The sequence below is a fragment of the Hippoglossus stenolepis genome, chromosome 11 (genome assembly GCF_022539355.2).
Source record: "Hippoglossus stenolepis isolate QCI-W04-F060 chromosome 11, HSTE1.2, whole genome shotgun sequence".
NCBI lineage: Eukaryota > Metazoa > Chordata > Actinopteri > Pleuronectiformes > Pleuronectidae > Hippoglossus > Hippoglossus stenolepis.
In genome coordinates, this window is record NC_061493.1 from 3,013,919 (window position 1) to 3,026,424 (window position 12,506).

At 41.0% G+C, this 12,506-nt stretch overlaps 1 protein-coding gene across 2 annotated transcripts in view; it reads left to right on the top strand.

Moving 5' to 3' along the window:
- The window catches only part of chd7 (chromodomain helicase DNA binding protein 7), a 72,399-nt gene that overhangs the window by 34,586 nt on the left and 25,307 nt on the right, over positions 1–12,506 (top strand). For both annotated transcript variants that reach the window (XM_035170353.2, XM_035170355.2), the window contains exons 5-18: positions 607–751; positions 1,532–1,660; positions 2,542–2,607; positions 3,958–4,013; positions 5,375–5,489; positions 6,465–6,548; positions 6,641–6,778; positions 7,604–7,725; positions 8,454–8,697; positions 11,112–11,288; positions 11,454–11,597; positions 11,681–11,779; positions 11,956–12,136; positions 12,241–12,457. In XM_035170353.2, the coding sequence (XP_035026244.2) occupies positions 607–751; positions 1,532–1,660; positions 2,542–2,607; positions 3,958–4,013; positions 5,375–5,489; positions 6,465–6,548; positions 6,641–6,778; positions 7,604–7,725; positions 8,454–8,697; positions 11,112–11,288; positions 11,454–11,597; positions 11,681–11,779; positions 11,956–12,136; positions 12,241–12,457 (1,917 nt within the window). The remainder of the gene's footprint in view (positions 1–606; positions 752–1,531; positions 1,661–2,541; positions 2,608–3,957; positions 4,014–5,374; positions 5,490–6,464; positions 6,549–6,640; positions 6,779–7,603; positions 7,726–8,453; positions 8,698–11,111; positions 11,289–11,453; positions 11,598–11,680; positions 11,780–11,955; positions 12,137–12,240; positions 12,458–12,506) is intronic.

The window sequence follows — 12,506 nt, forward strand, 5'->3', positions numbered from 1 at the left end:
TCATTTGAATGAGGCCACCACATAGAGAGCACTGTGGCCGACTTAGAAAATGTGCAGTTTTCTTTTCTCCACACCACCAGTTGAAGAGTAGGTACAATTTTTATTGGGTGACTACAGCCTTAGTATGCACACACTTGGAGATGGAGCCAGCTCCGCTTTCTTTCCATGCCAGAGATTAGAGGAGGCCTGGGGGCCTCTCAACCCTTCCCCCCTCCTCTCTCTGGGGCCTCTCTCTCTGTCCCTCACTCTGTCTGTCTGCCTGTCTCTCTGGTTCTCATTCGCTTCCTGTCTCTCTCTCTCTCTCTCTCTCCCTCCCCTCCCTCTGGGCCCCCCTCGCTCTTCCTCTCTATATCTCTCTATCTTGCTACCTTGCTCCCTCCGCCTCCTCGCAGTCTTTCATCATATTAACCCCCTGTGTGCCAGAGCCTGAGGCATACTAATGATTTCTAAATGGGTAAATCAAACATGGCGACCACCCTGGGACAGACAGGCACACATACACACACTCGCACACACAAACACAAATGCCTTATAGTATGTAGAAGTGGTATCACTTTTTGTGTATAGAATAAAATATAGAAGTTTTTTTTTTTTCTTTCATTGCAGCAGTAAGAAGGTGGAGTCAGAGGTCGGGCCTGGCACAGCTAAGAAGGATTCCAAGAGGAAGAGAGAGTCATCAGTCAGCGATGATGTGGAGGTGAAGAGTCCACCTCCATCGCCTCCTGAAGATGACGATGATGACGGTGTACAGGTACAAGACCCATACAAGGAAACGTACCCTGGTTTTTTAATGCTATATTATATTTTCAGGTAGCACAACTTATGAAATTATATAAAGTCATGGCTAATAATGCATTACAGTATAATAATTCAATTGAGCTCAATGCAAAAGAAGTCCATGAACCCTTTGCAGGTCGCTGAGTGTCACAGCTTTTAGAGATCAAGGCACTGGGCCAAGAGGCATCTACTGTTTGTGGTGTAATACAGCAATGTTGAAAACCAAGCACATAGCCAAGTCAATGAGCAGCAACTTCTCAGTTGCTTAGTACATTTTTTTGGCAACATTTTGCATTTCATACACAAATGCTTTTCCCTTACAGTTTTAAAGAAATGCCATCAAGCAACTATTATTTATATATCAGTGGAGATTTTGGTACAGACAGGAGGAACAAGCATCACATAGCTCTATCATTTCTCAATCAGACCCATTGTTTATTTAACAAAGTAATGGTGGGACATGTAAACAGAGCATCACCTGGCTATTGGCTGCATAATAATGCTTGATACAGATCTGTAGGTCCCTATATCCATCTCTGACATGAGATGGATAGTGTGACATGGCATACAATGGTATTTTTACACACGTTTATAGATCTCCTTTTCAAGACGTTTGCTTCATTATTTTTTTTTTTATATCAAGTGTGTACAGCATCCAATGCAAAGGTGATCTGTGAATTTTTTTGAAAGGCTACAAAACCATAACTGATAAACAGAACGTTGACTCTTTTGTGTCTCTTCCTTTGACCATCAGAAGCGTCGTTCCAGCCGCCAGGTGAAGAGGAAGAGGTACACTGAAGATCTGGAGTTTAGAATTTCAGAGGACGATGTCAGTGGAGATGACTCACAAACACCAAAATCCCCGTCATCATCCCAACAACAGGTACAGCTTGGATTTCGGTTTATACTGTACAGACAGAATCCGACAATAGATCTGATATATTTAATGATATTTTGTATATACAGAAAAAATCTATGGATGTGTCTACCATCAGATTTAGCTATCCCCTTATCTCTGTTATATCAGACCATTGTGGTTGATTAGTGAACTGGACTGCTTTCAGGCAAAAAGTAACTATTAAAAAAATTGTTAAGTTATAATATCTGCCAATACACATTCCTCACTTTAAGTGTGTGTAAATGTTCTTAATTACATTTCTTCAATTTATTTCTGTATTACAATACATGTCAATAGTGTACAGTGCATGTTTGTCATTATTTAAAAAATGCTTTTAAAAAGCTCAATTTTCTGTCTTCATCTTTATCACATGAGATTAAGACTTCTCTCTCATTAGACAGTGAGTTAGAGCAAAACCATCAGGTTAAGATTATACTTTATAACCAGTTTCTGTACAGCTAGTGGTCTGTACATCCTTTTTATCTTTTGCTCAATGAAAAATGTGCTTTGTAGAAAACTAAATAAGGTACTGGGAGTAATCAAATGAAACATGCATTTAAAAGACAATACATTAGCTGTTATGTAATAGTTACAGATATATAGCTTGAACTCAGCTTAGTTGGAATAATGATTAGTAATTTAAACATGCCTCAGTGTTAATAGTGACATGAAAAATTTGTTTTGTAACATAAACCAAGTAGAGCTCAGCAGGTCGTGGTTGGGATATTGTAGTTTTATTGTCCTGTATCTGTTTCTGCCTCAGTCTCAGAATCGCCACAAAACTATAAATCACGTTAAATAAGAAACGTAATTATATATCATGTGATTTTTCTGGCCAACACTTTACTCATTTGGTGTGTTTCCAGGAAATGATTGAAGCTGAGGGGCCCATTGTGGAGAAGATCATGGTCTTGCGCCTCTCCAAAAAACAGGTGAGATACGTTGAGGGAGAGACACACAACACAATACATCGAGAAATGCTCACATTGACATCCTGGCCAGAGTCATGGCTTACATCATCTGATTAGCCGCTCCACAGCTGGCCTAAGCAGATTACTCACACACATACGAAGACACACACAAGTATCTCAGACAGCATTCACTTGGTAAGCAGAGACAAGAGTTCTTGTATTTCAGTGTTTGGAGCTCTGTGTGTGTGTGTGTGTGTGTGTGTGTGTGTGAGTGTGAGTATGAGTGAATACCCGGCTTTGTTTTAGATGGCTTGTCTAAAGAAAGCTCATCCCTGAGCCAACACATGCGTGCACATACAGTCACCGGCCAACTTTCCTTTGCTAGCCAGCTGCCAACGGGTTTAAGCCCGCCCCCCTTTACACATAAACAGACACACACACATTCTCACAGCTCCATTCAGAGTTGACCCTGGGTTTGGCACACAGCCAAAACCACAACGCTAGCTAGACCAGACACCAAGCTAGCATTTCCTCAGGCAAGGGGTGTGTGTGTGATTGATGATTCATGGCATTACAGTAGTAGTAGTAGGGGTGTGTGTGTGTGTGTGTGTGTGTGTGTGTGTGTGTGTGTGTGTGTGTGTGTGTGTGTGTGTGTGTGTGTGTGTGTGTGTGTGTGTGTGTGTGTGTGTGTGTGTGTGTGTGTGTGTGTGTGTGTGTGTGTGTGTCAGTAGTGATGGTGAATGAAAGTGAACTGCTGTGCTATAAGAGCTACTGTTTTGGTATTTCCCCTTTCTCACACACACTGTTATGTATGGAAATAACAAATATATTACTCATACACTTCTTTACCATAATCTGCGTCTGCCCTGAGAATATAAAGCGAAGTCGAGCCCATTTTACACTGCCTGTTCAAGGGAGGAATATAGCATATTTATTCCACCTTGCTGTTTTGTATAAAAGGTATAAACACAGACTGGCAGGTTTTGTAAATCTGCCTTTCAGCTGGCAGCGGTAGTAGTCAGAGAGTAGAATCGATGCCTGCGTAAAAGAGAGCCGGCATGGCGGGACAGGAGGCCAACAATGTAACACATCCCACACTGGGGGTGGCAATATGCCGGTTTGTTTGGTTCAGTGTAAACAAACAAGCATAACGAGGGGTCATTATGGCAACATACAGTAGCTGGGTTTCTGTAGAAAAGGGACTTTAGATTCAGGGATGACTGACATGCTAGTGTGAGACTGGTACCCAGTGCCACCTAACCAAGTCAACCACATGTTGTATAACAATGATGAGCCACTTCTGCTCTTGCGCCATGTAGTTGCTATATTTCCAGTTATTATTATTATTATTAACCCTTTTTTTCTTTCTAGCTGGAGGAGGGGGAGGAAGTGGAGGTGGAGGAGTTCTATGTCAAGTTCAAGGGCTTGTGAGTAAAACTACTTTTTCTCTTCACCGCTTTGTCTTTCACAAGAGAGCTCCCTCTTCTTTTAAGCCCATTTTGAACACACATGCCAGGGTCTCCATGGGCCGATAACTGTGAAAAGCTCGGAGCTTGTTTTAGCAATTTATTTGTGCTGCAGATTCAATCACACATTATTAACACAGAAGTGGTTGTATCCTATGATACCACTAAAACATGTCCAAAAGTAATTTTCACAACATTTTGGCTCATTATTAGGACTATGTATATACAACATTGTTTCTCATGGTACATTAAGACATTAGCAATAAGTAAAGTTAACAAATATGACATAATCCTTGATCCCATTGTGCACCATACAGAGTTACATTGATAAAAGAAGTTTTAAAGTGAGTGGATTTGAACTGCAGTTTTTCTTATTGTCCCATACACATCTGACAATATAACAGCATTTACCAAAATGTCGCTTAAATCAAACATTTATAGGAAGAGTCACTTTCTCAGTGGGTGTTATCGAGTTGTAGTCAAATAATAAGGGCTGTAGTGAGTCGATTCTGCACACTCTTTCCTCTTACATAATTATTTTCTCTGACATTTAACATTCTTCACACTTCAGTCTTTTTGAGCTCATAATCTGTGACAGCCGTAATTCTTGGCTCTTGGACAGATTTTTTCCCTTGTTTATTTTTGCAGTTACAACATTCGGAGGCAGTATGAACTTGTTTTCACTATGAATTTATTTCCTCCATGCCCGCAAAACCCATTATAGAACACTTCAGAAACTCCTGCAAGTTAAACTGGACTAACATAACTCTAACTTGGATAGACCCACTAGCCGAACAACATTGAGGCTACAGGCGGGCCATTATGTAACACACTGGTACCTTCTCCATTCAAAAGGATTATCTCATGTAATGAACACATAATTGGCTTTTTGAATATGAACCCCACTTTTAAACCTTAAAAAAAAAAAAATAGATAAACAAATATAACCTTGCATTGAGTCCAGTATGGTATCTTTTCTCTCCTGTGACATAGAAAACTGTCAGTATATATTTATACTTTAACTTTTTAACTTTTGACAAGGGCTTCAACTAATGGTTATTTTCATCAGGTAATCTTCTGACTATTTTCATGGTAATTCAGACAAATTATATGAGCTCAATTTTGGACCCAACTAGCAGTAAAATGTTATTTAAAATAAAAATACATGCTTCCAATCCACATATAGAAGCATATGACACATGTAACTTCCTCCCTGTGATGGTAGTTTACTCTTTTGTTGCATTGCTACAAACACTGCTATTCTCTCTGGTTTCAATATGAGTCATGAATTACTGGGTCTGACCGTGTCTCTTGTGTCTCAGCTCGTACCTCCACTGTCGCTGGGCAGACTTGCAGGAGCTGGAGAAGGACAAGAGAGTGCACCAGAAGATCAAGAGGTTTAGGGCAAAGCAACTACTCAACACCTTTATAACTGAGGTAGGACCTGAGCTCTACAGTACAATTAGTCTCTTATCTTGTCCTTGCACTGCACAAGTACTTTACGGTGGCTTTAGAGAACACTGTCCTCCACTTTGTGCACACTTTATTGTGTTGTAGATAAAATTGTAAATAGATAGAAATTACTATATCAAGTTTTTTTTGCAGTTTTAAAGAAAAAAGTTCACAGAAAAATGAAATTCACTCATTATCTACTCACCACTATGCAGATGGAAAGGTGGGTGAAGTGTTGGAGTCCACAAAACACTTCTGGCGTCTCAGGGAAAACTTTGTTGCAGCCGAATCCAATACAATTGAAGTAACCGGCGACTTATACTTTAGATGTAATAAAACAACAGAAAAAACATAACATGCCTCCATACTGCTTGTGTGGTGTCATCCAAGTGTCCGCAAGCCCCAACATTCATATTCGACCCGAAACAAGGTCATTTACACAGTGTTTTAAACCTAAAGGTCCACTGGAAGTGGTGAAGCTAGCAGACGTGGCCACACGATGGTGTGTCCAAGGGCCGTGAACGCAACACTTGGGAATATATCAGCGGACATTTAGGCTGAAAACACAGTGTAAATGATGCCGTTTCGAGGCGAATATGGATGTTGTTTTTCTGTTTTTATTACGGCTGAAGAAGAGGTCGCGATTGACTTCAATTGTATTGGATTCCTCTGCAACACTGTTTACCCATGAGACTCTTAAAGTGTTCTGTGGACTCTAACACTTCACCCACCACTTGAGTGGTGGGTGGATAATAAGTGAATTTACATTTTTCGTTGAACTATTCTTTAAAACTCATTATATTTCAGTCAAAGCTCATTTGGAAGCAAATACAGCAATTATTTTGTCATAAATGTCTTCATTATGTCATATGCTGCAAACATGAAATCAACTGACCTCAGCCCAACAAAGTCTCTTAAGCCCACCCGTGTGTCTAAAAATTCTGCTAATTTTCTCTCCAGATGGATGATGAGCCTTTTAACCCAGACTACGTGGAGGTGGACCGCGTCCTGGACATTTCAGAGAGCACAGATGAAAATGGAGAGGTGCTTTGAACTCCTGTCATCTTTCATGGGTTTGAGCCTCTGTCTCATCTCAGCACGCTCACCAATTCTCACTGCTGTGTGTTGTTGTGCAGACGGTGACCTTATATTTGGTGAAATGGTGCAGTCTGCCCTACGAGGACTCCACATGGGAGCTGAAGGCTGACATCGACCAGTCCAAGATAGAAGAATATGAACGCATCGCAGCACGCACACCCAACCTTAAGAGAGTGGTAAGTGGCCCTGTGTGTGTGTGTGTGTGTGTGCGTGTGCGTGTGCGTGTGCGCGCGCGCTTTTGTCTCTATAGACGCTCTTTTGGTGCTATCTGTTACCCAGCCTCCTCCCAGTAGACGCGTGCATGTGTGTTTTTGTGTGTGTTGGCCTGCCGCCTGCTCCTTCCTCCTGCAGATTTACAGCCCCCTTAATGCTCTCCACAGGGCCACGTTCTTGCGGTCTTACACATTCACACACACGCCCTGCTCCTGTGGCCAGTCCAAACCACTAACAGTGTGTTTAATGCTGAACAGAAGCAGCTGACTGGCTGTGGTCCTTCCCTCCAACTCTCTATTTTCCTGTGTCCATCTATTTAACTACTGCCTACTGTTTCTCTTTAAGGGCCATGTTAGAAATGCTCCAGGGCAGTGTTTGGAGGCAGTTTATATTTTTAGCTGCACTAGCAGCATAACTCGGGGGTTGGTCGGTTGGACTAACAGAACTTTTTGGCAGACATTTGTCTTTTTTTTTTTTTTGAGAATAAATTCCCCAAAATTTTGTTGGTCAAAACGTCAACTTGTAAATAGTAAAAATCAAGATATGTTTAAAACTAAACACCAGTCCCATTTTAATAATTTCTGAAATATTACTGGAAGAATGAGGAAAGAACTTGAGGCAGATGGTCTTTCCTGGAGAACTATCATAACAGTTGCTGATTGTTTTTACATCTATAAGATTTTAACCAAGCTACACCCTTACAAAACTCAGTCTCTGCATTGATGATTTGATAAGATACACTGATAAGATGATTGTCATTTTAATAACCCCAAATATTCTCTGTCTAGGAACGGCCTCCTGCAGCCGACTGGAAAAAGTTTGAGGGCTCCAAAGCATACAGGAATAGCAACTCACTCAGGGAATACCAGTTAGAAGGCCTCAACTGGCTTACCTTCAACTGGTACAACTTGTAAGTCACCATTAACTTTTGTTTTGTAAGAACTATGAATATAAACCTCTGACTGCAGTTGACATTGGAGTGGATGTGAAGTGACCCTGTTAGGTTTTCCTATTTGTTCCATCTGTGCTTGAAATGCTGTTATGGTACCATAGGTGTACAGAGACAAGTATTGCTGCAAGCAAAATGAAAGAAAAACTGCAGTGGAACTTGTGTCTGAGCACATTATTTTGTCGGTTCTGCTTTCTAGTTTTAAAGGATATATTCTCCTCTTAGGTTTTTCAGAATATCATTGGAATATTAAGGCTCTGTTCCACGACAAAAACATTTGAAGAAATTGTTGAAAATCTTTCCCGATAACAAATTGTGAGACATACCACCAAGAGTGTTAATAAATGAGGGAGAGAAGTTTTTAGATTGTGGAGACACTTTGACTTAGTCAAGTTAAAGTTGTGGAATCTTACAGAGGGTTCACAGCAGAAGTTGTTTTTGGTAACTAGAAAGTAGGCATTCAGGTCTTTACCAGTATAGTGACTCTTAAGTTTAATTAATGTGAAATGCAGATCTTATGGTCCGTTCACACCAAACGTGACACAAATTTTTTACATTACATACAAAGTCAACGCAAAGACTCGATTAGACGCGAGTATCACATCTCTCACCCCTGGGGGGCGCTTTTGGAGTGAACGCACCCAATGTGTTTCAGCTTCTCACTCTGTCCACATATTTTGTCCCCGCAGACGCAACTGTATCTTGGCTGATGAGATGGGTCTAGGGAAGACCATCCAGTCAATTACGTTCCTGTACGAAATCTTCCTGAAGGGCATTGAGGGGCCGTACCTGGTGATTGCCCCTCTCTCTACCATCCCCAATTGGGAGAGAGAGTTCCGGACCTGGACCGAGCTCAACGCTGTGGTCTACCACGGCAGCCAGGCCAGCCGCAAGACCATCCAGGCCTACGAGATGTACCATAGAGATGCACAGGTAGACACGATGAAACAGAGCTGCTAAACTCTTCTTGCAAAACAACTTATCTGTGATGATATTAGCTGCTGCAGGATAAGAGAAGAATTATATTCATACAGTTTAGAATTTAGTGAAACACTAAAAGCATGTTTCATATAGTGAAGAAAAGAAGTTGACAAAGTTGACACTGCAATGTTACATGCAAATGTGAAAGGAGCATTTGGGGTTTTATTTGATCATAACTTCTTAATTAGTTGGAACAGATTCATTCGCCAACATACTTTAATAAATATCACTGAAAACAAAGAGCACACTACATGTGTACACTGCCTACCCTGCACCACTGGAGATAATAGATGTATGATAGCAATAACTTGTGCTCATCACTTAAATTGAAGCAGTAATGAGTTTATCTGGTCACTGCAAATCATACGAGTATTAGTCTTTGACAAAAAAAAAATCTGCAACAGCTGTGTAACTATAAAACCATAGAATGTTTGTTTTTTTATTTTTACAAATGAACTCTGACAACTGTTTAGTCAATATAAATCTGTCAGCATGGGAATAGTCATTGCTACCTAGACTGAAACTGCACCAATGCCAGCTTCCAAAGTGTCAGCTGCAAATAGATGAGAAACCTGACTCTTGAGAATCTTGACTGTTCTCAGTAAAAACCACCACAGAGGCCTCAGCAGCTCTGACCTGCATGAGGATCACACATTTGGAACAGTAGATGTAGGGAATGAGACGCTGTTGTGAGTCAGACAGCTGATCTTAACACCACCTCTAGTCAGAGGAAATCTTGAGCCAGGGATGGACAATTTAAAGCCTTTACTGTCCTCGAGCTGTAAGCCTTGGACTCTAAGCTCTTACTGAACAATGATACTAATATCTAACAGTGACCTTTGCCACAGTTAGCTTGTGAAGAAACTAAGCTGTAGGGTTGTTCCTACAAACACATTATCCAGACTAAAAGAAAAAGTTAGAGCTGCTAAATGGAGGAAGCACAGCTGGTAAAAAATCTCCTATTGTGTGAATGTGTAAGTTACGGAGCCCCTTGGTGACATTTGGGAAAGAAATATATTACTTGACCATGACATAACGTGTGGGAATGAGATAAATAACTTGGGGCCATCAGTTATGCATGCGTCACAGGGTAAATCTGTAAACTATCTATCCCCCATTCCAAATAGACATTTAATTTGACAGGATAAACCTACTTAAAGGGAAGGATAAAAGTATAAAACTATGTCTGGTTATCCCACCTCTAACACATCAAAATACAGAGTAGGTGAAAGGATTTTGTAGGTCTCTGAAGACCCATGTCCTCCTCCAAGACCCTCTAACAATCTTCGCACTGAGCTCCATGGGATCTTTTTTTCTTTCTATTCGCTAAGAACTTTGATGTCAAGTTTCAACGGAATTGATTGGTCATTGGGTGGTGCTTAGAAGTTTGATCTCTTATCGCCAACTCAACCTGGTTAGCCGTTCAGCATAAGTTACCAGTGTGATTTACCCTGATAAGACGTGAACAAGCTTCGTAGGACCGGAAACCCTGAACTAATTGTGAAGTTACCCCGATGACCACAAATCCTGCTTTGTAGTACCGGGCCCTGGTTTGAATAGAGGAAACAATAAATCTTTGTGGAGTTTATAGAAAACAGGTATAGCATGGCATGAGTCCAACTTTATCGTCAAGCTTCATTATCAAAGCTTTCCTTGACTTTTCTTCACAAAGGCTATATGATGAATAGAAACAATGTTACAATAGAAAAAATTCTATCGTTTTATATAATTGCATGTTTATGTCATTGTGCTGCAAATCACTCTTAACCACAATATTTTTTGTCCTTTGCACAACTCCTCCACACTGAGTATACCGGCAGGAAATTTGCATGAAACCAACACAAAACAAATATGTTTGAGTGAACGTGACACAGGAAGTGGTATTTCACAACAGCAGAAGGATTTAGACCAGCCAAGACAAAATGAGCAGCTTGTACTTAAGAGGGGCCACTTCTGTCACGAGGAATGTAGTTTGGGTTTGATGATTTTGAAGTATCATGTCAAACATTACAAGGAGAGTCTTTGGATGAGAGCCATAAAATAACAGTGGCCTGCTCAGAACAAACCTTAGACTTAGACGTTGTAGGGTGGTTAATGTTATCACCAAAATGGAAGGAGGTAACAGCTGATGTCGCATGTTAACATCTGCAAATGCATGAACCCAACTTACACTCAAGTAAAGGAAGGAGTAAAGATGTGTATTGTTATTTGTCTAAATATGGAATCTATCAGGACATAAGATTTTGAAAATGTTGAACAGCCCTATTTCTCCCCTAGATAAACAGTAAGGTGATGAAGGAGTTGGGAATATGTTAGACTTTTTTGACCTTCATTCTTTTCCTCTCTCTCTGCCTTCCTCCCTCCAGGGTAAAATAATAAAGGGAGTTTATCGGTTTAACGCGATTATAACAACTTTTGAGATGATTCTGGCTGACTGTCCGGAGCTTCGCAGCATCCCATGGCGCTGTGTGGTGATAGACGAAGCCCACCGCCTCAAAAACAGAAACTGTAAACTACTGGAAGGACTCAAAATGATGGACATGGTGAGTGGTGGTCTTTTTTTGTTTGTAACAAAGTGATCTCTATGTCAAGAGTCAAGAATATAATAGCCTAGTAGCTGTGCCATTTAAAATAATTCACTCTTCACATCCTCCTTTCATTTTTAGAAACTCTAAATATGTCTTTCCTGTCTCTGCTTTCTTCTGCAGGAGCACAAAGTTCTGTTGACAGGAACTCCCCTCCAGAACACTGTGGAGGAGCTCTTCAGCTTACTCAACTTCCTGGAGCCTGAGAGATTCCCCTCTGAAACGACATTCATGAATGAATTTGGAGACCTCAAGACTGAAGAACAGGTAAATGGACAGTCTTTAAAACTTTGGACAGTTTCTAAATTCCTGTTTCAATTAAGTATTAACACTCCCTCTGTGTATTTCAGGTTCTGAAACTGCAAGCCATTTTGAAACCCATGATGCTGAGAAGACTGAAAGAGGATGTGGAGAAGAACTTGGCCCCTAAGGAGGAGACCATCATCGAGGTAGGACTACGATCTCAATATAGATTTCTCAGATCAAGGGTGGAGTCAAAACATCTTAACCTATTCTGGTTATGTTCTCCATTCAGCTCTCCAATCTGAATCCTGTTAGAATTTCCCCAACAAGTATTTAAAGAATGTCCAAATAAACCAAAAATAATAAATGTTGTTGTCGCCAGGTGGAGCTGACCAACATCCAGAAGAAATACTATCGGGCAATTCTGGAGAGGAACTTCACCTTCCTGTCCAAAGGGGGTGTAGGAGGAGGTGGCAGCGGCGGAGGAGGAGCAAATGTCCCTAACCTTCTCAACACCATGATGGAGCTGAGAAAATGCTGCAACCACCCCTACCTCATTAATGGTAAACACACACTCTACAAAAGCTGACCCACCACTGCAGTTTAAAGACTCAGCAAACCAATTATTGCTCCGGATGATTTATAATTATTCTTTCCTGGTGACTAGGAGCGGAAGAAAAGATCATTGAAGAGTTCAGGGACTCCAACGGAGGCAGGACCGATTTGCCAGACATGGCTCTCCAGGCCATGGTCCAGGCTGCAGGCAAGCTTGTGCTCATTGACAAGCTGCTGCCCAAACTGAAGGCAGGTGGACACAGAGTCCTGGTGTTCAGTCAGATGGTCCGCTGTCTGGACATCCTGGAGGACTACCTCATCCAGAAACGGTAAGAATAGACTAATTAGCATTTCATAATAAGTGCAAAGGTTAATAAG